This window comes from Halichoerus grypus, chromosome 3 (assembly GCF_964656455.1).
Source record: "Halichoerus grypus chromosome 3, mHalGry1.hap1.1, whole genome shotgun sequence".
NCBI lineage: Eukaryota > Metazoa > Chordata > Mammalia > Carnivora > Phocidae > Halichoerus > Halichoerus grypus.
The window spans coordinates 123566631-123593324 of record NC_135714.1 but is presented as its reverse complement, the minus strand read 5'-3'; the positions used below and the strand labels follow the sequence as shown (position 1 = coordinate 123593324).

The following is a 26694-nucleotide window of genomic DNA, read 5'->3' as shown; positions in this document are numbered from 1 at the left end:
CTCCATACTGTTTTCCAGAGTGGCTGCACCAGCTTGCATTCCCACCAACAGTGTAGGAGGGTTCCCCTTTCTCCACATCCTCACCAACATCTGTCGTTTCCTGACTTGTTAATTTTAGCCATTCTGACTGGTGTGAGGTGGTATCTCATTGAGGTTTTGATTTGGATTTCCCTGATGCCGAGTGATGTTGAACACTTTTTCTTGTGTTTGTTGGCCATTTGGATGTCTTCTTTGCAGAAATGTCTGTTCATGTCTTCTGCCCATTTCTTGATTGGATTATTTGTTCTTTGGGTGTTGAGTTTGATAAGTTCTTTATAGATTTTGGATACTAGCTCTTTATCTGATATGTCATTTGCAAATATCTTCTCCCATTCTGTCAGTTGTCTTTTGGTTTTGTTGACTGTTTCCTTTGCTGTGCAAAAACTTTTTATCTTGAAGTCCCAATAGTTCATTTTTGCCCTTGCTTCCCTTGCCTTTGGCGATGTGTCTAGGAAGAAGTTGCTGCGGCTGAGGTCAAAGAGGTTGACTTATGATTTTCTTTCCCTTGTTAAGGAAGGATAGTTTGGACTCTTGATTAAAATAAAATTAAGAATTAAAAAATTTTTATCTGGCATTTCTTATTAAAAATCTAGATTTTAGGTTTAGAATATCATCCAGACTAGATAAATCACTTACTGTTGTTCAAGAAAAAAAGCTTTGTTTGATTTTGTTTAATGATTGATTTTGTTAATATTCTTGTAGTTTATATAGAATCTGATTTATTTTTAAATGTGTTTAAGTATATTAGGTATGGTCCTTGAAATAAAGTATACCTGAAGCATAATGTTAGATTCTTTTCCTACTTATATCAACATGGTCTTCCATTGGCTGTATACATGTATACATGTCTGATTCTAAACTTGTAAGTTATACAAGTTTCTATAAACACTAAGACTGCATACATCTATTTTTATTTTGTCTACTAACATGGTACATGTAGAGTGCTTATTAGCAAGTGTAAAAATGGACCATGATGCAAAAGTGCCAAATAACTGGTAATGGTTGTTACCATATTGTCATTCTCTCAGTGAGCAAAAGTTAATTTTAAGTCAACTTTAGAATGTATTCATTATAATAAATTATATTCATTGGGTGAAAACATAATCTGACTTTTGTTTTCTTGGCAGCAACTTGAATTGGTGGAACCAAGTGGCTGGATTCACGTACCCTTAACTGATAATCATAAGAAGCCAACTCGCACATTCATGATACAGATTGCTGTTCTAGCCAATCATCAAAATGGAAGAGACACCCACATGAGACAAATTAAAATATACACACCAGTAGAAGAGAGCTCCATTGGTAAATTTCCTAGATGTACAACTATTGATTTCATGATGTATCGTTCAATAAGGTGACCTTAACACAGGACAAAAATCATTAAACATATCTTTGTTTTATCTTGTCAGTAAATATTATATCTGGAATCTTTATTGAAAAAAACATCAGTTACTTTGCAATTTTGTATGCATTGAAGAGTATTTTATTGTAACTTTAATAAATAGATTTTGGGTCATATAATTTTTATTTTCTTTAACATATAATGAAGCTCACATATTTTACATTATTAAAAAAAGATTTGAAGCCAATCATTGAATTTTTCATTATAACAAAAGAAAAACAATTGAACTGAAAATTTTAAGAGATAACACAATTTTTTTTACTAAGTGATTATTTCATATAGTGAACGTGCATTAGAGTGATGCTTTATTGCATGTTTGGGAACAATACTATGTTTTATCAATAGATACTGTCTTTAATAGGCCAAAATTCTTCTTTTTTTTTTTTTTTCTTTCTAGGGGAAGCTTATTCTTTTAAAACTGGGCCTTTTAAAAAACAGTATCAAAATAGGCTTAGCATTCAGTATCTTATGAGAACTATTCTGATTTGGAGAATATAGTTATGTGTCTCATAAAGTTTTTTAAATGTATGAGATTGTTATTTGTATATAAAAATATTTTAAAGGTGCTTAAATGTGTTTTCTTTCTATAGTTTAAAATGAGTAGATTTGATTCTGTATGCTTTTTTCCCCCCTGTATCTATTACTTTTTAGGAGGATGATTATTTAGCCACAGAACTTCCCCAGATTGGTTCTTGTTTGGAAAAGATTCCTTGGTGGTTTTCGCATTGCTGGGTAGATTGAAGTCTTAAATTGTAAAGTTTTCATTCTTTTTTTTTTTAATTGAAGTATAGTTAACATACAATGTTCTGTTTGGTGTATTCAGGTGTATAACGTAGTGATTTGACAATTCTATGTGTTACTCAGTGCTCACCAGGATGAGTGTAGTCACCATACAAAGTTACTGCAATGTTACTGACTGTATTTTCTATGCTGTACTTTTTATCTCCAGGACTTACTTATTTTATAACAGAAAGTTTGGATCTCTTAATCCCCTTCACCTATTTCACTCATCCCCCTAATCCCCTCCCCTCTGGCAACCACCAGTTTGTTCTCTATATTTAAGAGTTTGTTTGTTTTGTTTTGTAGACTACACATATAAATGAAATCAGATGGTCTTTGTCTTTCTTTGTTTATTTCACTTAGCATAATACCCTCTAGGTCGCTCCATATTGTGAATGGCAAGATCTCATTCTTTTTTATGGCTGAGTAATATTCCATCCTGTGTATTTATATAGCACATCTTCTTTATTCATCTGCTGATGGACACTTGGGTTGCTTCCATATCTTGGCTATTGTTAATAATGCTGCTTTAAAACATAGGGATGCATATATCTTTTTGAATTAGTGTTTTTGTTTTCTTTGGGTAAATACCCAGCAGTGGAATTACTAGATCATATGGTAGTTCTATTTTTTTTTTTTTAAGATTTTATCTATTTATTTGAGACAGAGAGAGAGAGCATGAACGGGAGCTAGGGGCAGAGGGACAGGGAGAAACAGACTCCCCACTGAGTAAGGAGCCTGACATGGAGCCCAATCCCAGGACCCCGAGATTATAACCTGAGCGGAAAGCAGACGCTTAACCGACTGAGCCACCCAGGCGCCCCACAGTAGTTCTATTTCTAATTTTTTGAGGATCCTCCATATTGTTTTCTACAGTGGTTGCATCAGTTTACATTCCCACCAATAATGCAAAAGGGTTCTCTTTTCTCCACATCCTTGTCAACACTTGCTATTTCTTGTCTTTTTGATAATAGCCATTCTGACAGGTGTGAGGTGGTATCTCATTGTGGTTTTGATTTGCATTTCCTGGGTGATTAGTGATATTGAGCATCTTTTCATATATCTGTTGGTTATCTGTATGTCTTCTTTAGAAAAATGTCTATGCAGGTCCTTTGCCTATTTTTTTTTTTTTTTAAAGATTTTATTTACTCGAGAGAGAGAGCACGAAAGAGCAAGAGCACAGGCAGGGGGGAAGTGGCAGAGGGAGAAGCAGACTCCCCGCTGAGCAGGGAGCCTGATGTGGGCCTCAATCCCAGGACCCTGGGATCATGACCTGAGCCGAAGGCAGACGCTTAACCGACTGAGCCACTCAGGTGCCTCTTTGCCTATTTTTTAATTGGATTGTTTGTTTTTTGGTGTTGGTTGTGTAATTTCTTTATATATTTTGGATATTAACTCCTTATTGGATATATTATGTGCAAATATCTTCTGTCATTCAGTAGATTGCCTTTTTGTATTATTGGTGGTTTCGTTACCTGTGTAAAAGCTTTTTATTTTGATGTAGTCCTAATATTTTATTTTTGCTTTTGTTTCCCTTGCTTGAGAAAAATCCATAAATGTGTTGCTAAGGCCGATGTCCCACAGATTACTGCCTATGTTTTCTTTTAGGCGTTTTATGGTTTCAGGTCTCACATTTAGGTCTTCAATCCATTAAATAGTAAAGTTTAAAAAATAATTATGTGTATGCTTTATTCTGGCAAGGAGTACTAATTTACATGGATACTCTAAAAAAGGCTTTCATTTTTTCACTTAGTAGAATCTCTGCTGTTCTTTCTATGAGTTCCACTTAAAAGAAAAGGGGAGAGAGGGGCACCTGGGTGGCTCATTTGGTTAAGCGTCTAACTCTTGATCTCAGCTCAGGTCTTGATCTCAGGGCTCCATAAAAACAACAACAACAAAAAGACAACAACAACAAAAAAAGGAGAGAATCACAAAAATAATAGCAATATTCACTAGGTACTGTATTGAATGTTTTGCTTTAGTCTGATAAGGAAAACATTCATGTAAACATAAGGTCTTAGTATAAGAGAGAAATCTAATAAAAAGTACAGAAGGTTTTATTAGTAATAATGTTACTACTTGCTAAATGCTTTTTAAAATTTTGCTTAAAAAAAACAAGGAAGAGGACTAATTATCATTGACATGATGCACTCTGTTATCTCCTACTAATAGTTTCCTAAGAGGCTCCTAAAATCAGGAGGGATTAAGAAGAATGTTGAGAAAATCAATATGTTTTCTATTTCTATTCTTATTCTCTCTGTTTTTACATGCCAGTGGGCTGGCCACCTTTATTAGGCATGGGAAAAATTGGTAGTGGAGGATTATGGAGATAATGGTTCCCTTTTATAAGGATTATTTAAAATACAGATAGACCGGGCGCCTGGGTGGCTCAGTTGGTTAAGCGACTGCCTTCGGCTCAGGTCATGATCCTGGAGTCCCGGGATTGAGTCCCGCATCGGGCTCCCTGCTCAGCAGGGAGTCTGCTTCTCCCTCTGACCCTCCTCCCTCTCATGCTCTCTGTCTCTCATTCTCTCTCTCTCAAATAAATAAATAAAATCTTAAAAAAAATAAAATAAATAAAATAAAATAAAATAAAATACAGATAGACCATGTATTATAATATTGACAAAGCATAATTATCTAAAGTAGTTGCATTTCTCTTTTAAAAGTGCAAATAATATACCTGATAAAGGATTTGTATCCTAGAATATATAAAGAATTCTTACAACTCAACAGTAAGAACACAAACAAGTCAATAAAGGAAGCAAAAAATTTGAATAGTCACTTTCCAAGGAAGATATAGGATTAGCAAATGAACTTGTAAAAAGATGCTCAGCTTCAATTGACATTAGTGAAATGCAAAGTAAAACCACAGTGAGATACCATTTCACAGCTGCTAGACTGGCTAGAATTAAAGATAGTTGCAAGCAATGGCAAAGATGTGGAGGAACTGGACCTCACACTGATGGTGAAGTTGCAATTAATGTATAACCATTTTGTAAAACAGCTCAGTGATTTCTTAACAAGTTAAACATCTACCTATTATATGATCCAGTCATTTCACTTCTTGATGTTTACCCAACAGAAAAGAAAGCATATGTCTATACAAAGAATATACATAGCTTTATTTGTAATATCTGAAAACTGGAAACAACCCAAATATCGACCAAAGGAGCATATATGAACAAATAGTCATATATCCATATAATAGAATACTGTACTCAACAATATAAATGAATGAACAGTTAGTACATGCAGCAACATGGGTAAATTTTCATAAAAATTATGCTGAAAGAAGCCATACAAAAGAGAGTACATACTATTTGATTTTTTTTTTTTTTAATTCTAGAAAATACAAACAAATCAAATGACAGAAAGCAGATCCATGGTTGTGTGGGATGGGGAGTTGGGAGAAGTAAGGTGAGATGGACTATTTGGGGGAATGATAGAAATGTTCATTAATCTGATTGTGGTACTGGTTTCACAGGTATATACATATTCCAAAATTTATCAAATTATACACTTTAAGTTTAATGTTCAGTTTATTGCATGTCAATTAAACCTCAATAAAGCTGATTTAAAAATAGCTTATTCTACCTGTTTCACATGGTAATCATTCAAAGATGCTAGATTTGAAGTAGTTCTATGTCTTACTGAAAGGATCTGAAAATAAAAAACTAAGACTGAAGAGCGATTTTAATAGCTAATGAAACAGTGACAGCAAATTCACTCATTCATAGTATTTGTTTTTGAGTATTGGACAAACTGTGCAGTTATAAGATTTAAATTTTTAAATTTCACATGTAATCTAAATGTAAGATACTTTCAAAATCAGCTTATTAGCTGGGGAAATATTATCATAAGAAACTGTATAAAACTGTGGAATTTTAAAATACAGCATTTCCAAATCACTAAGATGTACAGCTGAAACTAATGTAACACTGTGTGTTAACTATACTCACATTAAAAAATTAACTTTAAAAATTAAAAAAATAATAAAATAAAATACAGTGGTTCATTGAACACTAATAAACAGGCAACTCTAAAAAAGACTAGTAGATATTGGGTATTAAATTAGATTTAATAAGGAGACCAAGATAAATATGATGCAGACCTTGCTTTCCAGTTGCTTATAATCTATTAGGGGAAATAATAGATCTCTAATGAGCCAAATCAGAAATTAGAGTGGTAAGATCTCTAATTGATGGGTAAGGGTATAGAGGAAGGGAAAGTTGACTTTCTGTTCAGGAAGACCGAGGTGAAGCTAAAGAAGACATTTGTGGAGAAAGTGGAATTTTTAAAAGACTATTTGTAATATCTAGTTATTTACTTTTCAAGCCTATTCTTGAATCCAGACTATCATTGTTTTTATGAGTAACAACTTGAAACAGATGATTTGTGTGTTAAGAATTAAGTGATGTTTTGTACATTTACTCTTGTTTGAAAGTTTCCAACAATTAAAACACAATCTTGAAAGTAATTTTAGTTACCATGCCTTCTGTTCTTTCAGCCATTATGACTACTAACTTAGTAATTAATGTAATACACTAGATTAATACACCACAGTATAAATTTTTATGAGTGTAAAATTCTAGTGTTTTAGAAAATTGTTATTGTTCTAAAATTCTTAATAAAATGTTGGCTTATATATTATTTTTATTAATTGAATTCTTGGTTACTGGTTTATTTTGTCAATTACCTTTTTAAAATGATAAATTTTGGGGGTGCCTGGGTGGCTTAGTCGTTAAGCGTCTGCCTTCGGCTCAGGTCATGATCCCAGGGTCCTGGGATTGAGCCCCGCATCGGGCTCCATGCTCAGCAGGAAGCCTGCTTCTCCCTCTCCCACTCCCCCTGCTTGTGTTCCCTCTCTCGCTGTGTCTCTCTCTATCAAATAAATAAATAAAATCTTAAAAAAAAATGATAAATTTTGTAAAATGTGTTACATTAAAGCATTAGGGAAAATAATACTTTGTAGTTGTAATTATATGTGGAACTTTTGCCTTGAGCATCTTTTAAACCAAGATTATCTTCTTTTGCCCACATCGTTTGGCTTTCCCCACTTCTATGACTCCCTAGGTGAAGGTGCCCTCTCTTTCTTCTGTGGCTAATCCCATTACCATCGTTTGTCTTCTCTTGTCCTATCTGGTGAATAGAACCAACTTACTATTTTGTACATATAAGCAAAATTACAATTGGACCAATCTAAAAGTGTTCTACTTGCTTATGAAACCTTTTTTCTGGGTGAATTTTTATTTCAGGAAATGGTATTTCACCTCATGTATTAGTGAAGCTCTAGCATTTACCATCTCAGTTGTTGTAATTACTGTTTGTGGCCATCAGCTTTCCACTGATAGAGTTCAGTGATCATCATAAGATATTCTTCCACTTTGCATTTGCTTTTCTGATGTTGAGAGTAAATTATGATTCTCTCCCTGTGGTCTTAGAAATAATTTCCCAAACTGTTTTTATAGACTTCATTCTGCGACTAGCTCTCCTCTTTACTCTGGCATTCATCTATAGCTGGAGATCCAGATTTTAACAGATCATTTCCTGTTATTACTACAGCAGTATCAAAATACTGATCACTTACCAAGAAGCAAAGTATCCAAAAGACTGAAGCGGAGAGTTCAGCCAGCTGTTTTTCAACTGTTAAAATTTGTAAGAATCATATGTTAAATGGATATGGCTACAAAATGAACCAGGGATAGCCTAGGTAAAAGGAGAATGGTAAGAAGCCATCCAGCTCTTAAGTTATAACAAGCTCATGTGTTTACCAAAGACAAAGAAACGGAATTTTGCTGTTTTAAAGTGCTGTTGTTTTAGGTAGCATTCAGTAACTACTAGGAGATGCAGGTAACCTGTTCTTTGGAAGTTTTATTTTTTTTCTAAGTCATTAGGGCTGTTAATATAAAACCCTTTTTTTTTTTCTTGAAATTTTCAGTTGTTAGACTGGCAATCGGGTATGATTTTGACTCCGCTCCTTCATCTTCCCATACTCAGTAATGCCAAGTTCTGCAGATTCTTTCTCCACATTAATTATCACTTTTAGTTTCACTCCATTTGCATCTCTCTAGGCCAATTGCAGGAAGCTCCCAATTGGACCATTGGTCTTTAGTTTATGCAAAGATAAAATAATCCAAACAATATTCCATCATATGGCTTTCTGTAAAATCTATACTAATTGCACATTACCTATATAAATTTACCTATGTAAGTAAACCCAAAGTCCTCTGGCATCCCTTCAAGGCCATACATCTTCCCTGCCTCTTTTATAACCTTTTCATATGAATTCTCAGAATTTTTGCTCTAGCCCAGCAAATATGCTTGTCTGTTTTATGCACACAACTCCCTTATTCTCATTTTACCATTTTATAGTAACATCTAATGGCCTTTAATGTCACTGTTCTAACAATTGGCTCAAAAGTCACTCCCTTGAATGCCTTTACTTATCTGATTTTAATTCTGTGTATTTTGGTAATTCTTTTATCCTAAATCCTCTTAGCACTTACATATTCTGCCAGTACTGTATTAACATATGAATGTCATATTGTGTATGTTGCTAACTCTTGAAGACAGAGTCAGACAAGGAATGCATTATTATAGTTCTCAACATATAGTAGGCATGAAGTAAATATACATTGTTTTTCTAAGATCTTGTATTGACATACTTTATGCCTTATATCTCATTTTCACAAAATCACTGTGTCAGGGCGACGTTTAATTATGAATAACAAATCCCTGCCACGGTGACTTAAATAAGTTTTTATATTTCTTGTATATTAAAAAGTCTGGAGATCCATGTTTGTTTCACTGGCTTCCTGAGAATTCTTAGGTCCTTCTCATGGTCAAAAAATAGTTGCTGTCATCCTAACTCTCACATTGGCACTTGAGAGAGAAGGGAGAAGAGTAGCACTGGCCATATCTGTCTTCTGTTATCCCCAGGAATCTGGTCAGAACTGGGTCATACGGTTGTCTCTACCCAAGAGGGAAGCTTGTCTGGGAAGGCAGGGAGCACAATTGTCATTGTTGCCTTAGGCAAACTACTATTTTCTAGGGCAAAACACATCATCTCCCTAAAAAAAAAAACCAAAACACAAAACTACAAACAATATTCTCTCTGTGAGGAAGAAGGGAGACTAGATATGAGGTAAACAGTAAGCAGTATCTGCCACACACAATCTTTCTAAGCCTCAACACCCTCATCTGCAAACTGGAAGTAATAGCGGTACTCACCTCAGAGGTTTAAGTGAGATAATAAAGGGAAACACTTAGCACAGTGTGTGGCAAATAGCAGTATTCAACAAAAAGTAGCTGGTTTTGTTATTAGTTTGTCTTCAGTTCATGTGGTTTGATCTGAGAAATCTATGGGGAAGAAATGGCTGTTTTTCCCCCTCTTCCCTCATGAATTCTGCTGGACTTGGGAAGATAACCGCTAGTTCTGCAACACTGCCTGTGTGGTAACCTTAGAACCCCTTTTTAGCATCTGTATTTTATTATCTACCATATACTTACACCCTGCCATGATAGCAATTATGTAGAATTTTCCCACACAAAGCAGTAGGACCCTCTAAATTCTGTAAATTCTGTTACAGTGGGTGGGGGCTAAGACAAACTTTTTAGTTATTAACTACATTGTCCTTTTGAGCCCATGCAAAATATCAAAGCTCATTTCTTGCATTTTTCAACCTTACCAAAAAGGAAAACATACTTGATATAACTTTCCAGTGTTGCAAGCTGGAGTAGATAAACAGCCCTGTAAGTTCTTTAAGACACACATTTCCAGAAGCAGGAAGTGAGTATCATGCTAGAAGAGAAGCTCCAGCACACTTACCATATCTAACTAGTTCTAAGCCAGTCTACTAGACCCTTTATTACTCCTGATCTAGGTCTGAATCCCTTAGCTGCTGGTAGCTACTTCTTGTTGATGTCCTGTCTTGCCCCTTTAGAATTTTATGATAAGCACTATTTTGCTAGCTCCAAACTTGTCTCTTTTCAGTATTGTTCTCTCAGGCCACTTTGAATAAGCTTTCTCTGTTTTGATCCACTGAGAAGAAGTTCCTGTTCTAGACTATCTTTAATAACATAACTAATCAAGTTAGTAATACTGTGCCAATGAAGAAAGATAAGTAGTTTGGCTTAGGATATATACTAAGGCCGGAAGGCATACATTTTATAAAGATTTACTTAGAAGGGAATAACCCACAGTGTCATTTTTTAATTATTATGGATACTTGATTGCTCATTCCTATCAAACAAAAAAAAGATGTTTATAATGCTGTAATCAGTTATATTACTTCTAGTTCCCAGGAGAAAAATATTGCATCTTTTTTCAAACAACATGTACTATTGAATGCCTTAAGTCCCGTGTAGAATACAAATAAGAAGAAAACGTATGTCTTATTCAGAAAGAACTTATGGTCTAGCTGTTGATGGCTAGGGACACACAGAGACATTCACACATCCTCAGTATGAAGTAGTATTGAGTAAACCAGATACCACCAATGCCTAGTGTAGTTGTAAGGTTCTTATGGAAGAGAAAGACACTCATGTATACAAGGTTATCTAAAGAGGCCTCCTTCCTTGGTTCTGTACAAGTTGAGAAACAAATAGTGAAGATGAAGGCTGAAATAATTACCTTCTTTCCTGAAGGCTGATGGATGTCTTTCGAAGTCTTAGCTAATTTGGGTTTCTAATAATGAATCCCTAAGATTCATGTCGTGGCTGGCTGCACACTGAATGGGGCAGGATTCTCTCTCGAAGGAGGATGGAACAGAGCCATATATTCTGAATTGTTCTTCCTATATTCACAAACCAGTTGTTAACCTCCTCAGGGCCATGTGACAGGTTGGAGAGAAGTCCAGCCATAGTAAAGGAATTGAACCTCCTTCTAGTTGAGAATCATCAGGAGTGGGGAAAAAAAGTGTTCCTAAATTTACACTCTAGTTCCAAAACATGCAAATTTAAGTAGAGTGAGATGAAATGGGGAGGCATTTTAGGCATGGAAAATTACAAATTTGTGGAGGAGTGAGGAGGTTATTTTCAGACTAGTACAGTGGGGTGCTAACCTGAGTAATCTGTAACATCTTTAAGTTACAGGATGGAAAAAAGGTAGGGTAGGATGTGGTGAAAGTTTACTCTTACCCTGTTATAACTATGGTTTTATATCCATACCCTTATATATTTCTTATATTTAATGCTATATTAAAACTTCGGAGAAGAAAAGAGGCAGAATGGGTAGCCTAACACCCCCTACCATTATAAGTTGTAAAGGACACTGTGGAATAAAAACCCTAGTTTTTGAAACAATTTTATGTAAATTAAAATGTTTAATATTTGTCTAAGATTATCTAATATTATCTAAGATTGAAACCATGGAGAAGGTTATCAGAAGATTGCCTGGGGTAAAAAGCCGGGTGGAAATCTGTGTTTTTCCAAAGGGCGTTCCTTAGAGATTGATGCTTGTGGAATCATAGAAATGTCCACCCAGTTTGGATCCATTGTTCCAGGTTCCCTCTTCCATTCCAGAGATTTAGGTAATAAATGGAATTCTTAGAAAAATACACTTGTAAGCAAGACCATCAGAAATCACACACAGCTCCAAATAAGGCTCTCAAGTGGCCATTACAAAAATATTTTGAGTTCTTGGAATATGGCATGTTGTGTTTTTAAACAGAATCAGCATTAGTAGGAACACAACTTCATTCCTTTGGGTCCAATTCGTGCTTGTCTTACGTCTAATTGCTTTCGGATTCAAAATAAGAAAGTCTTATTTTAAAACTGAAGAAGGCTTTGAAACAGTATTATTCATACTATAATTCTTTTTAAAGATGTGTCAACTGAAGCATGAGGTATACTAGTGATATGAAGAAACAATACAATCTAAGCAGTTTCTTGTTTTAAATAATAATAACCATTTTGCATATACTCTGTAGCTAGTGAATATAGTAAGAGGAAATATTTTAATGGGAAGGTTCTGTATGTGAAATTTTTCTTTATTATTTGCAAGCTAGAAGAAAGTCACTTGGTTGTATAGGAATTAGATGAGCACCTGAGTCCTATCTACGATAGTCTTTGGCTGATTTTGTCAGCTTTTTTTTTTTTTTTAGCCTTTTTCCTTTTTAGTTGTGTGTATGAAGCATAATGTATATACAGTAAAGTGCACCAAACACCAGCTTAATGAATTAGGTCAAGGTAGACACCTATGTACATGCCAAAGATTAGAACACCTCAGTATCCTGGAAGCTCTCTCTGTGTCCCCTCTCAACCACTTTTTTCTCCTAGATCAAGTTCTTCCAGCTTGTTCTTTTTTAACTATTTCAAACATTCTTGGCCTTTTTCATTACTATATACATTTTATATTCAGCTTATCAGCTTACACATAAACACGTACACGCACACACAAACTATAGAATTTTTATTGGGATTGCTTTGAATCTATAGATCAATGAGAACACTTTTCATTATTGAGTCTTCTGATTTACAGAAGACTCCATTTGTTTGAGACTTTAATGTCTTTCAATAGTGTCATAGTTTTCTTGGGAGACATCTTGTATATTTTTTATAGATTTATTCCTAGGAATTTGATATTTTTGATGCTATTACAAATGATACTTAAAGTAGTTTATTTTGGTAAATTGAAGTCAAATTGATTTTTGTAAATTAATTATAATCAGCAACTTTCTAACTTTCCCCTTAATTAAAATAATTTTTCTGTAGATTCTTTTGGATTTTTTACATCTCTAAATGATGCCTCTTTTTTATTTTCCTTTCCTTATACTTTTATTTTTCTTATTATACTAATTATGCCTCCAGTAATGTATTAAATAGAAGTCTGAGATGTTAAATTGAACATTGAAAGCAGTCATTCTTCCCTTGTTTCTGATCCCAATGAGAAAGCTTCAAGATTTCACCGTTTTGTATGATGTTTGCTTAGGTTTTTTCCAAGAATGCTTAGGTTTTTTTCAAGAAACCCTTAATAAAATTAATGCTAGTCTTTTCTATTTCTAGTTTACCACAATCATTTGTTCGTTTTATTTATTTTTTATTTTTTATTTTTTTCAAGATTTTATTTATTTATTTGACAGACAGAGACACAATGAGAGAGGGAACACAAGCAGGGGGAGTGGGAGAGGGAGAAGCAGGCTTCCCGCTGAGCAGGGAGCCCAATGCGGGGCCTCGATCCCAGGACCCTGAGATCATGACCTGAGCCAAAGGCAGACGCTTAACGACTGAGCCACCCAGGTGCCCCATTTGTTCGTTTTAAAATCGTGAATGAATACTGAGGGTATAAAAAGCTTTTCTTGCACCTATTGAAATAACCATATGATTTTTTTCTTTTTTATTATTATGTTGGATTATATTGGTTGATTTTTACATGTTGAATAACCATCTTTCTGGAATAAATCTAACTTGACTATAGGCATTATCTTTTGTTATGAATCACTGAACTTGGTTTGGTAAAAATTAGTTTAGAAATTTTTCATCCATGTGCACCAATGGTTTTTGCATCGAGTGAGATTAGCCTATAGTATTCCTTTTTGTACTGTCCTTTTCATGTTTTGGTATTGGAATTATTTTGGCTTCATAAAATAAATGAGAAAGTTTTCGTTTGTTTTCTGGAAGAGTTTGTATGAGCTTAGAGTAATTCCTTAAATGACTTAAAATATTCATTGTGAAGACATATTTATAGGTTTGATTTCTAATTCTAAATAGATGAATTATTTAGATTTTTGTACTTCCTCTTGTGTAAGTTTTGGTAATTTGTATTTTTCTGGGAGTTTATCCATTTTGTCTACATTTCAAATTTATTGGCATAAAGTTATTATCATTTTATGATCTTTATAATGTCTGTAGGATCTGTATTATTAGATCTCTCATCATTCCTGATATTGATTATTTGTGATATCCTTTTTCTTTTTCATTAGTCTCAGCAAAAATGTATCAATTCTGTTAGTATTTTCCATGAAACAAATGTTGGCTTTATCCTTTCTAATGCATATATTCTATTTCATTACTTTCTGCTCTTTATTATTTTCTTTAGGGCTAATTTGCCTTATTTTTCTAAGTTTTTGAGATGAATACTTAAATTACTGATTTCCAGCATTCTTCTTGTCTAAAATATGCACTTAAAGCTGTAAATTGCCCTCTAAGTACAGCTCTGGTTTATCTTAGCACTATACCACTAACTATACCACTAGCATCTAGTTAGAATGATATCTGTTATCTATTAGAATGCTTCTCTTTGACCCATGGGTTATTTAGAAGTACATTTCATCATTTTCTTTCCAAAATATGGGGATTTTCCACGTATCTTTTTTTTAAAAAAGATTTACTTATTTATTTTAGTGGGGGAGGGTCAGAGGGAGAAGGAGAGAGAGAATCTCAAGCAGACTCCCTGCTGAACATGGAGCCCGACGAGGGGTTCCGTCCCATGACTCTGAGATCATGACCTGAGCTGAAATCAAGAGTCCAGTGCTCAACCGACTGAGCCACCTGGGCACCCCTCAAAATATCTTTAATCATTGATTTCTAGCATAATTACTCTGTGGTCAAAGAACATATTTTGAAATTTGTTGAAACTTGCTTTACTAGCCCAGCATATGCTCAGTTTTTATTAGTGTTTCATAAAAAATTATATGTTGCAGTGCTCCATGTATGTTAATATAGATCAGGTTTATTAATTATGTCCAATATTTTAAACTCAACTGATTTTTTTTGTCTGCCCATTCTATCAGTTAATAAGAAAGTTGTATGAAAATCTTCCACATGATTGTGGATTTGTCTACTTTTCCTTATAATTCTGTCAATTTTCTCTTTATATATTGAAGCTATGTTATTAAGTACATACACACTTAGAATTGTTATATCTTTCTGATGAATCAAACCACTTAAAATGAATGTACTTCTTTGTCTCTAGTATTGTTTTTATTTTTTGCCATAAAAGCTACTTTTCTGATTTAATAAAACTATACCAATTTTCTTTTGATTGGTGTTGAATGTTACATCTTTTTCCATTCTTTTATTTTTGACCATTTCATATCCTTATATTTCTTATATGTTTTCTGTAAATTGAATATAATTGGGTTTTGTTTTTTACTCAGTTTGGCTTTCTGGGAGGAAGAAATCTATATGGCTTATTTGGAAGATATTGCTTCTCAGGGTACCTGGCTGGCTCAGTTGGAAGATTGTGACTATTGATTTCAGGGTTGTGAGTTCGAGCCTCACTTAAAAAAAGGAAGATATTGCTTCTCACTTGATCTTAGCCAAAAGGCCAAGAAGCAATGGAAGATATTGCTTCTCAAACCCATGCAAGTAAACATCTAGGAGAGAGGTGACAGAAAACTTTAGAAAGGTAGTTTTGGGCCAGATTTTGGAGGGCCTTTTAAAGTCAGGGTAAAAAGTTTGGCCTGTATCTTCTTTCAGGGAACCCTTGAAGAGTTTTGAATAGGTAGGTGAGTGATAATGTGTTTTAAGAAGGTTAAATCAGTAAGATTCAATTGGAGCAGGAAGCATTGGAGGCAATAAAGATAGGTTCGGAAAGCATCTTAGTAATGTAGCATCTGGAACAACAGTACCTGATAGATAGTAAGCTTGCAATGAAATATTTGATGACTAAGTGAAAAGCCCAGGTGGGATGTATGAGGGGCCAGATAGGAATATGGCAGTAGAAGTGGCAAGAAATGACTGGAAATATAAAATAGGCAGAATTCTTTGTTTGCTCACATGTGGCTGGGAGGAGATTTAGGTAAAAGATAATAAACAGATATAGATATCATGCTGAGATGTTTATATAGGTATCTATTACATGGGGCCTCAGAATAATAAATTAGGTAAGGAGACAATGGTGAATATATTGACATATTATATTATATTGACATAATATATTAACTTTATTAATTTATAAAGTTAAATTTTTATATAAATTTATACAGTTAAATTACAAATAGTTAAATATAGGAGAAAATTTAAAGAAGAGTATGACATTTTTCTTCACTACCACCTCGTCCAGCTTTTAAACTACTGTGTTCATTTTGATGTGTAGACCAGGATCCTCCAGATCCTATACAGGTGCTTGCTCCACATCGATGTTTTCGCAGGTACTTTTGACGAAAGAGCCTGAGTTTGCACATTTCCAAAAGGAGGCCATGTTATCCTCCAGTAGCTAACTGTTAAGTGCATTTACAACTTTATATTCTTACATGGTGCCAAAGTAATTCAGTGGCAAATAATTGAGTATTTCCTGTTTCTGGGTTTGCCCTGATCTTTCCCCCAAACACAATTATTAATCTTTCCTGAATGGCTACTCATCCATTTTTCATTTTTGTTTTTGTTAAGGAATGCAGATTTGTATTAGTTACTAGAATTTTAGGGAATTTTAGACTAATTAGTTAAAATATATGATAATTCTTTTAGTCATGATTATCTAGTAGTCTCTGTCAGACATTTCTATTGTGTTAATTTCTTGGGTGTTTTAATCTATTTTTGTTTTCTCTTTTGCCTTAAATCTTGGGTTATGAATTTATCTATAAAATTCCTGTGCAACTTGAGTTAGAGTGTTCTTCCAAAATAGTTTCGGATTTACTTCTGTGTGCACTCATTGGAGATCCTTGGCTTAGGACTTAGTTCTTCATAATCTTTTGACTTGTGGCTTTCTAGACCACATGTGACATAAATTCAGTTCTCTTTTTGTTGTGCAGGCCCAGATTATACATTCCCAAGGGATTTATTTTACCCCAGCACAGATAAACCAGTTTCCCCATTGTCTATTGTCTTCTTTTTCTGGTGGGGAGATTTTTTTTTTGCCCCCAACTGAGATTTTAGCCCTTCTAGTTTTATGCAGGGATCTTAATTTCAATTTTCCACCTTGCAAGAGCCAAGTTCTCATCTCCTGTCCTTTGCATTACCTTAAAAGCCAAATTCCTAGGTTGCAACTGTTACTCACCACCCATCATTAAGGCAAATGCAGAGTAGCCTACCCATTTGCCAGTCCTGTTTTTAGTTGCTTCAATATTCCTGGCACCTGGATATTTTTCTTTTATATGGGCTTAGCTGTGCGTTGCTTTATAGTTTGTGTAATTTTTCTCAACGTTTCCAGCTAATCTAGCAGAAAAGATTTTTAATGTATAGTCTGCCATATTGCTGAAACTCAAATCTTGAATTCTTTCCACATCGATAGAGTTTTTTCTCCATATATTTCCAGATAGCCTTGATTTCATTTTATTTTTTAAGGACATTGCATTTCATAGTTGGAGTGACCTTAAAATAAGAATATTTTCCCTTTTTTGATTTAATTTAAAATTATGATGTTGCTAGACCTTGCCACATCATAAATTCTACTCAGAGGCACAAAGGGAATAATTCATTCTAAATATTGATAGAAGACTAGCCTTTTTATCTTGGTCTGAGAAAGTAACCTTGAGAATGCATCCCATGTGACTAAATAACACCAAATTCAGTATGACGACTACCTTGGGGTCTAGGGGAAAGAGGAATTAGGAATGAGATCATTAGGGGAGGCTTCAATTACATTTGTAATGTTTTATTTCTTAAGCTGAGTGGTGTATACCCAAGGATTTATTATATTCTCTACATTTTAAAACTGTATGAAATGCTTCATAGTAAAAATGATTGCAAAGGGAATTATCACCATAAGGAAATTGTACTGTATCTTTTAATTTCACATAACAGAAGCTACATGGGGCATTTGTCACTGTCATATGCATTTGTCAAGTGAAAAGATAGTCTTCCATATTAAAGAAGGAGTAAGTTGTTATTTCAACTACTGTTCACATTTAGCTCTTTCCATATTAGACTTTGTTTCCCCATGCCTGTTAAAAATGTTACATGCCTGACCACATACTCCAGCCTGTCCGGTGATTATGCTACTTCCAACTTGGGCAGTAATTCTAGCTTTACCCAGAATAGCCACAGGTTAAATATGAATCATCTTCCATGCTAAAAAAGGCCCTTTTCAGTGTTTTCACAATCAAATTCTCCACTGATTTTCTTTGTTCACATTCAGTGCAAGCGTTGCTGTTGAGTGATCTTGTTCACGCGCATCTTTAACACTGAAGTATGAGAGGAAGGAAGGGCTGGCGTGCAGAAGCATCCAGGTTCTTTCAGAGATTTACTGAGGCCTGGTGGTCTCCTTGCTGCCTTGCATAGACTCCCTCTTGTCCTCATAGCAACATGAAAAACAGTGAACACTTACCGAGTGCTCTCTCTTTGTGCCAGTCCTTCGGAGGCATTCTTTATGTATTATCATATTCAACCCCTGTAATAATCTCATAGTTATTATTCTCCCCTTCTTAGAATGAAAGAAACAGATTGATTGCTTTGACTAAATCACACAGCTACTAAATGATGAAGTTGAATGTTTGCTGAAGTAACTTTTCTTCCTCTCTCTCTGTCCATAAAATACCATCTAGTGTTGATACCAACTTGCAGTAATCAATAATTTAATATTCCTTAAGCATCAGAAACATTCACGTAGCTGTGATGAAATATGTAGGGCTTAGCTGATCTGTGTTTAGAAACAGTAGAGAAGAGGGAAATACAAGGAATGGATGAGCAGTCGAAAGCCAGCTGGCTCATCAGGATGCAGGAGTGGTCTGAGGGCAGAATGCCTGTTAGAATTCAGCTGCCTGAGGCTGTGGTAGAGTACCTATTGATGTTGATGGTATGTGTGGATAAGAGAGGTATGCGCCTCTGGTTTTACGTTTTCTGTCATACCAAAGACTATTAAAAGGACAATATTGTCCTGGGATTCTCACCTTTGACCTAAATGAATAAAACCTTCCCTCTCACATCACTACTGAGGAGAGGGGGCGGGGTAGGATGGGGATGCAAGGATAAAGAAATATGGAAAGGTGGCCAGGCCATATTGCTTCCTATTTCTTTATAGACTTAGCCCATTGCTTTTTAGAAAAAGAAAAGGAAGAATGGAGGGGAGGGCTGGAGGGACATAGAGATGGAAAGCAGGAGAGATTGATTCAATACAGAGAAGAGTATTCACTTAATATTTCTGTCTGTGGCTTCTTACAGAATAAGGGGGCTTGCATCACTATGTTGTGACTTTACAACTTTGAGAATAAATCAGTGTGATTTAATTTAAACTGAACCTTGTAAAGAGCAAGGGATCTCTTTCCCCCAGTCTTTCTTAGAGAAACTCACATATCTCCAAACTTTGTCTTGAATTATTGTTTCTAGGTCATACTGAGGCTTGTGTTTAATTATTCTGGCCTCGTTTAAGTAATTCTGGGCCTGAGGCATTTAGACCTTTAGGGCCCTTCATTGGCTTCGCAATAAATCATAAATTAGTATAATCTCAATTAAAATATTCTTCATATATCCAACTTCATATATCCATTGTCATCTAAATGTGGTCTAATCTAAATCCCACTATGAATATAGTATAATAATTATTAATAAATTAGTAATAACGTTGGGTCATAGGACCCTGAGGCATGAATAGAGATGTGAGCAGACATTTTCTTCTGCCTTCAGAATTTCGCAGGTGTCCAAAAACATTGTAAAGATGTGAGAAGGGGCCAATCTAAGGACAAGTGCCCCGAGGTGGCCAATAAATAGCTCTGCTTGTGTGAATATTTCGCTGCTTTGTAGTTAAAAGATCAGTAATTAAATTGAAATTAGGTCTTGTGGAAAACTGTGAATCTATTTTCTTCAAACTTTCTTAGAAAGATGCAAGTATTGTCAGCGCTCTCCCTGATGTCAGATTTTGAGCTCTCTGTTCTCTGATCCCTTGAGCAGCTGCTACCTCACTACCCTCTTCCCTTATGTTTCTGATAAGGACAGTTGAAAATTTTACTGGGAATCTTTTATAGTCCTTTGGAAACTTTTTAATAGAAGTTTCTTTTAAAAATGTATTTCAGGGGCGCCTGGGTGGCTCAGTCGTTAAGCGTCTGCCTTTGGCTCAGGTCATGATCCCGGGGTCCTGGGATCGAGCCCCGCATCGGGCTCCCTGCTCGGCAGGAGGCCTGCTTCTCCCTCTCCCACTCCCCCCTGCTGTGTTCCCTCTCTCACTGTGTCTCTCGCTGTCAAATAAATAAATAAAATCTTTAAAAAAAATAAATAAATAAAAATGTATTTCATTCTCTGCACACATGAAAAGTGTGAAATTTGTGAATTTGTGAAATTTGTGAAAGTGAATTATTCAAATATTTTCTAAAGTACTTTATTGTTTCTAAGGGCCATTCATGGCTATTGCCTCATTTAGATGCTTAAAGCAATCTTGTCAGGCCGATAAGTCAGGTCTTCTGACTCTTAATCTAGTGCTCTTGCCTTATTTCAACTCATTCCTTAATCAAATGCCAGTGAAAAGGTTCTATTTTAATGTGCATTCTTGGGTTTTCATATTATTGATACTAACTTTTTGACCCTTTATGGAATCATTAGGACTATCACTGTTCATCAGACGGACAATTAATAGTTAATAAATGCTCAGTCTGCTTCCGTTAACTGACTTTGTTTTCTCTTCCTGTCTATGTTCTGGGTCTCAGAAGTGCAGGATCGAGTGTGAATGGAGTTGGTGGGGGCCTTATCACTAAACACACATTTAACTTACTGCCGCTGGATGGTAAGCAGGTAATAAATGCCAACTTCAGAGAACATTTCAACATGATACAGAAGCAGATTCTTAATTCGGGATTCTAAGATTTAAACACCTTCTTCATTTAGTGGGAACTGGGCGTGGCTGCACCCAATTCAAGTCACTTCTTCCTAGAACTTGGGTGCTCTATATTTTCTTGTGTCTTCCCACAAGAGCAGTGTTAGCCCCGAGAATGCAACTGTGATGCCCAAAGGTTGTGAACTCTAACATCACTGTGTTTATTTTTATGAGAATTAGGTCAAGATTAGCCTAAGCAGAGGCACCAAATAACTGAGGATCACAAGCAAAATGGGAAATAAAATGCACTTTATACTGAATCTTTACAGATGGATTTTGCAAAGAACAGTTAATTAACTGTGGGACCAACTGGGGATACATTTTTAATGATTTTCAGGAAGTCAAAAGAAAAGCTAAGTAAAAAAATTCCAGCCCTAACTGCTCTTCTAAAATGGGCTAAGAACGATAGCAGTGAATTAAAATAACCTGTGAATTTTTCTAACCAAAATAAAAATACCAGTTATGAAATATTTCTTTTACTCTTTGCCAATTCTTTAATAGTCCGTTAGGTATTTCTAGGAGGTGGAGTAGTTGAGATGAAAATTTGAGCTCAGAAACCTGAAAGGCCAGCATCTTGAATAAACTGAGGGGAGATGGAACTGTGGGTGACGTGAAGCTTTTTCTGTGGCAGAGTTGCCCTCAGACTGGGCATGTGTGTCATTTGGATAAGTTTTTGGAAGTTCCAGGAATCAGTGAAAAAAGAGACTTGAAGGAACGTAGAAATAACTAGTCTAATCCTACTCTAGCCTAAGAGTAGGCCACTTCCCGGAGGAGGGATTCAGTTCCTTCTGTGTATGACTTAGCTAAAGTGTTCTGTCCGTTTCAGACCAAGAGGTAAGTCACTCAGCTTGGTTCCAGAATCTGCTCTTTCAACTCACACCTTCCCCCGCCATCGGACCCTTGTTGTAAAACCAGATGTCTTTAATACTGCACCTCCTTTCCCTGCCCTAGAAATTATTGACCGAATGTGTTGTTTTTCATGTCATTGTTTATAGAGAAAACCAGAATGAGTATCTGGTCTTTACACTGGATTTCTTCTCAGCTCCGTAAGCCAGCATTTAAGAACATTTGAATCTTCTTTCTGCTGCTTGCACTGGAAATGCTGGGAATTACATGGTCAGTGATTATATGATTAGTAATTAGGTGTCCAACAGTGAAGATGAGTATAGTTTTATTCTTATATATTTTCCCTTAGGTTGTACATAGGAGTGATTTTCAACTCCCAGATCCTTTCCACAGCTAGTTTTTTGTTTTGTTTTGTTTTTAAACTCCTTAACTGCAATAGAAATAGTTCATTTACAGGGTCGGTCCCTTCTTTTGTGAGCTGGTTTATAACACGGGGATGCTGCCATGGTATTTATACCTACATAGATAGGTTTAAAAAGAAGATGCACTCATATGGGACATTATTTCATTGAAGACAGTTTTCTTCTAAGTCATAACTTTTATCTTCTTTTCTTTTTATGACTGCTTCTTTAAATAGCAGCCATTCCTGGTTTCATTCTTTAAATACTCCCCTAAAGGAGTAAAACTAAAATAGGTGCCTTCAGCTTTTCTTGTACCATAGAGATTTTATTTTAGAAAAAAAGGAAAAATCAAATTTCCTCGAGGCAAAAATTGGAAAAATGAGATAGAATTATGGAATGTTAGCTCTCAAAATTACTTCGTTAAATGTCTTTATTTAACAAACAGATAAGCCAAAGCCCTATGGGCTCGCCGGTTTTCTCGCAGGTTACACAGATGGGTGGTGGGGAAGTCTGTGGGGATTTCTCTCAACTCAGAGTGATTCTGTTTAACCCTGAGTATTTGGTGGGCTCTGGCTTGGAAAGCAGCAAAAGAAGGGAAGCTAAGTAAAAACAACCCATGACAGGTTTATGGCCAGCTTGTTAAGTGAGATCCTTGGCTTGACACTGTATTGCTTTCTTTGCTGGGTGTGGATTGACAGGTATTGATGAAATGTCTTAGATTCTAATTCAAAATGCCTGGTGACAAATTATAGCTCTGACAAGTCGAGGTTATCAGCAAACCACAGGGTGAGTCTGTGGACTGTAGCCTGCAACAGCCATTATACCGTCTCTAGCAAGCTTCTGTGCTTTAACAGGGATGTACTTGATCTCTTCACCCCCCAAGAGTAGATTAAGTGCTTCAGTAAATATGCCATTAAGATACTTCATTGTACTAAGCCATTAGTACACACCTCAACTGCACTGGAAGCAGAGGGCTTTCAGCCACCCAAGAAGCATTATAAATGGCCTAGAGGAATGCCTAGTGCTGTGTTTGCTTGGATATTGCATTATTAAATACAGTTTTTCTCTTGGTTTGAGAAAAACCAGAGTGGAGGAAATAGCAAATTCCTTTCTAGTCTACTCTAAATGAGTCCCTCTGCCACCATGTCCACTTTGTTGTGGTTCTGCCTACATTAATTCCTTGACTTTGTGCCCAAGTCAGACTGTAGCTTTCAGAGTACCCTTTCACCACCAGCTAACCCGCCTTGGGATTTCATTTCCATTTGAAGAAGCTAAATTGGAAGTGTTTTAGAAATGTTTACCATGGATATACTATTTATGTCGGTTGTCTGCTGTTTTCTTTCTTACCTTTCTGGGCATAATTCTCATGATAATAGAAACAACATGGTGATTGGATTTTGCCACTGCATGAAACCCAAGATATCATTTAACTCAATCCTTCATTTTAGAGGTGAAGAAATTATAGGCCAAAGATGTGAAGGGGCAGTCATTTGTGATGCCTTTGCTATCTTATTCGGTATCTGTAGCTTATTTTTTTCCTAAAAATTTAAACCTATTTATCCTCTTAAATCCTTAGTTACGATTTGGTTTTCATCACCTTCTAGTGGTTGGTATGATTTGTGTGAGAAAACTTAGGTACAAAGAGATGACTTAGCTAAAGTGAGAGATTGAGGTAAACTAGAGAAAAACCTGGTGTTGAATTTTGGGGTGCTAATCCAGAGAAGAAGCCCTTTTTAAAAAAGCTTGCACTCATTTCTTTTGATATTGAAAAAAAAGAAATTAATCTGCATTTTTCACATTGATTTTTTTGCACAGATTTTTAAAAAATTTTATCTTAATTTTTTTGCTTAAGTGTAATTGACACACAATGTTACACTAGTTTCAGATGTACAACATAGTGATTCAACAAGCTTATGCATTATGCTGTGCTCACCACCAGTGTAGCTACCATCTATCACCGTACAAGGCTATTACAGTATCATTGACTATGTTCCTTATGCTGTACCTTCTATTCCCATAACTTGTTCATTCCATAACTGGAAGCCTGTATTTCCCACTCCCCTTCAACCATTTTGCCCAACCCCCCACCCCTCTTCCCTCTGGCAACCATCAGTTTGTTCTCTGTGTTTACAAGGTCTGATTCTGCTTTTTGTTTATTAATTTTTTAAAAATTCTACTTATGAGTGAAATTATATGGTATTTGCCTTTCTTCAGTCCGACTTATTTCACTTAGCATAATACCCTCTAGGTTTGTCTGTGTTGTTGCAAATGGCAAGATCTCACCCTTTTTTATGGCATAATATTTTATATATTTATGTAAATATAAATATGTATATATAAAATATAAATATATATAGATAAAATACAAATATATATATATATATATATATATATATATATAAAACACCTCCCTTATCCATTCGTCTATCAATGGATTTTTAGATTGCTTCCATATTTTGGCTATTGTAAATAATGCTACAATAAACATAAGGGTGCGTATATCCTTTCAAATTAAGGTTTTCATTTTCTTTGGGTAAATAGGTAATAGTGGAATTATTGGATAATATGGTATTTCTATTTTTAATTTTTTGAGGAAACTCCATACTGTTTTCCACAGTGGCTGCACCAGTTTGCGTTCCCACCAACAGCATATGAGGATCCCTTTTCTCTACATCTTCATCAACACTTGTTATTCCTTGTCTTTTTTATTTTAGCTATCCTGACAGATTTAAAGTGATAGCTCCTTGTGGTTTTGATTTGCATTTTCCTAATGATCAGTGATGTTGAGCATCTTTTCATGTGTGTTGGTCATCTTTATGTCTTCTTTGGAAAAATGTCTATTTACGTCCTCTGCCCATTTTTTAATCAGGTTGGTTGTTTTTTTTGGTGTTGAGCTTTTTAAGTTCTTTATATATTTTGAATATTAGCTCCTTATTTGATACATCATTTGCAAATATCTTCGGTAGGTTGCATTTTGCTTTATTGATGGTTTCCTTTCCTGTGCAAAAGCTTTTTATTTTGATGTAGTCCCAATAGTTTATATTTGCTTTTGTTTCCCTTGCCTGAACAGACATATCTAGAAAAATGTTACTACAGCCAATGTCAGAGAAATTACTGCCTGTTTTCTCTTCTAGGTTTTTTATGGTTTCAGGTTGCACATTTAGGTCTTAAATTCATGTTGAGTTTATTTTTGTGTATGGTGTTGGAAAATGGTCCAGTTTCATTCTTTTACATGTAGCTGCCCAGTTTTCCCAGCATCATTTATTGAAGAGACTGTCTTTTCCCCATTGTATATTATTGCCTCCTTTGTCATAGATTAATTGACCATAAAGCATGGGTTTATTTCTGCGCTCTCTGTTCTGTTCTGTTGATCTATGTGTCTGTTTTTGTGCCAGTGCCATACTGTCTTAATTACTACAGCTTTGTAGTATATCTTGAGATCAGACCTTGTGATACCTCTAGCTTTGTTTTTCTTTCTGAGGATTGCTCTGGCTATTCCAGGTCTTTTGTGGTTCCATACAAATTTTAGTATTATTTCTTCTGGTTTTTGAAAAATGCTGTTGGTATTTTTATAGGGATTCCATTGTATCTGTAGATTGCTTTGGGCAATATGGACATTTTAACAATATCAATTCTTCCAATCCAATTCCAGCATGGAATAACTTTCCATTTATTTGTATCATCTTCAATTACTTTCATCAGTGTTTTACAGTTTTCAGAGTATGGGTCTTTCACCTCTTTGGTTAAGTTTATTCCTAGGTATTTTATTATTTTGGGCACAATTGTAAATGGGATTATTCTAATTTCTCTTTTTGCTACTTCATTACTAGTGTATAGAGATACTACTGATTTCTGATTATTAATTTTGTATCCTGCAACTGTACCAAATTTATCTCTTCTAGTAGTTTTTTGGAGGATTCTTTAGGGTTTTCTTTTTTTTTAATTAATTAATTTATTTATTTTTTTATTAGAGGGAGAGAGAGTACAAGCAGGGGGAGTGGAAGGGAGAGGGAGAGGGAGAAGCAGGCTCCCCACTGAGCAGGGATTCCGATGTGGGGCTCGATCCCAGGACCCTGGAATAATGACCTGAGCTGAAGGCAACCGCTTAACCGACTGAGCCACCCAGGCGCCCCGGAGTCTTTAGGGTTTTCTATGTATAATATCATGTCATCTGCAGATAGCGATAGTTTAACTTTTTATTCACCAGTATGGATGCCTCTAATTTCTTTTTGTTGTTTGATTGCTGTGGCTAGGACTTCCAGTACTGTGTTGAATAAAAGTGGTGAGAATGGACATTCTTGTCTTGTTCCAGATTTTAGAAAAAAAAACCCTTAGTTTTTCTTCAATGAATGAGATATTAGCTGTAGATTTTTCATACATGGCCTTTATTATGTTGAGGTATGTTCCCTCCAAGCCCACTTTTTATCATGAATGGGTGAGTTGAGAGTTTTTATCATGAATGCATGTTGAATTTTGTCAGATGCTTTTTCTATATCTCTAGAGATGATCATGTGATTTTTATCCTTCATTTTGTTGATGTG

General features: G+C 35.3%; 1 protein-coding gene across 3 annotated transcripts in view; it reads left to right on the top strand.

The window, feature by feature from the left end:
* ANAPC10 (anaphase promoting complex subunit 10) overlaps positions 1 to 26694 on the top strand; it is a 255496-nt gene that overhangs the window by 93577 nt on the left and 135225 nt on the right. For 2 of the 3 annotated variants that reach the window (XM_078069271.1, XM_078069272.1), the window contains exon 5: positions 1167 to 6701. The exons of the other annotated variant lie outside the window; for it this stretch is intronic. In XM_078069271.1, coding sequence (XP_077925397.1) covers positions 1167 to 1397 — 231 coding nt within the window. In that variant the 3' untranslated portion in view covers positions 1398 to 6701. Of the gene's footprint in view, positions 1 to 1166; positions 6702 to 26694 lie in introns of those variants that run through there. 3 annotated transcript variants of the gene reach the window in all.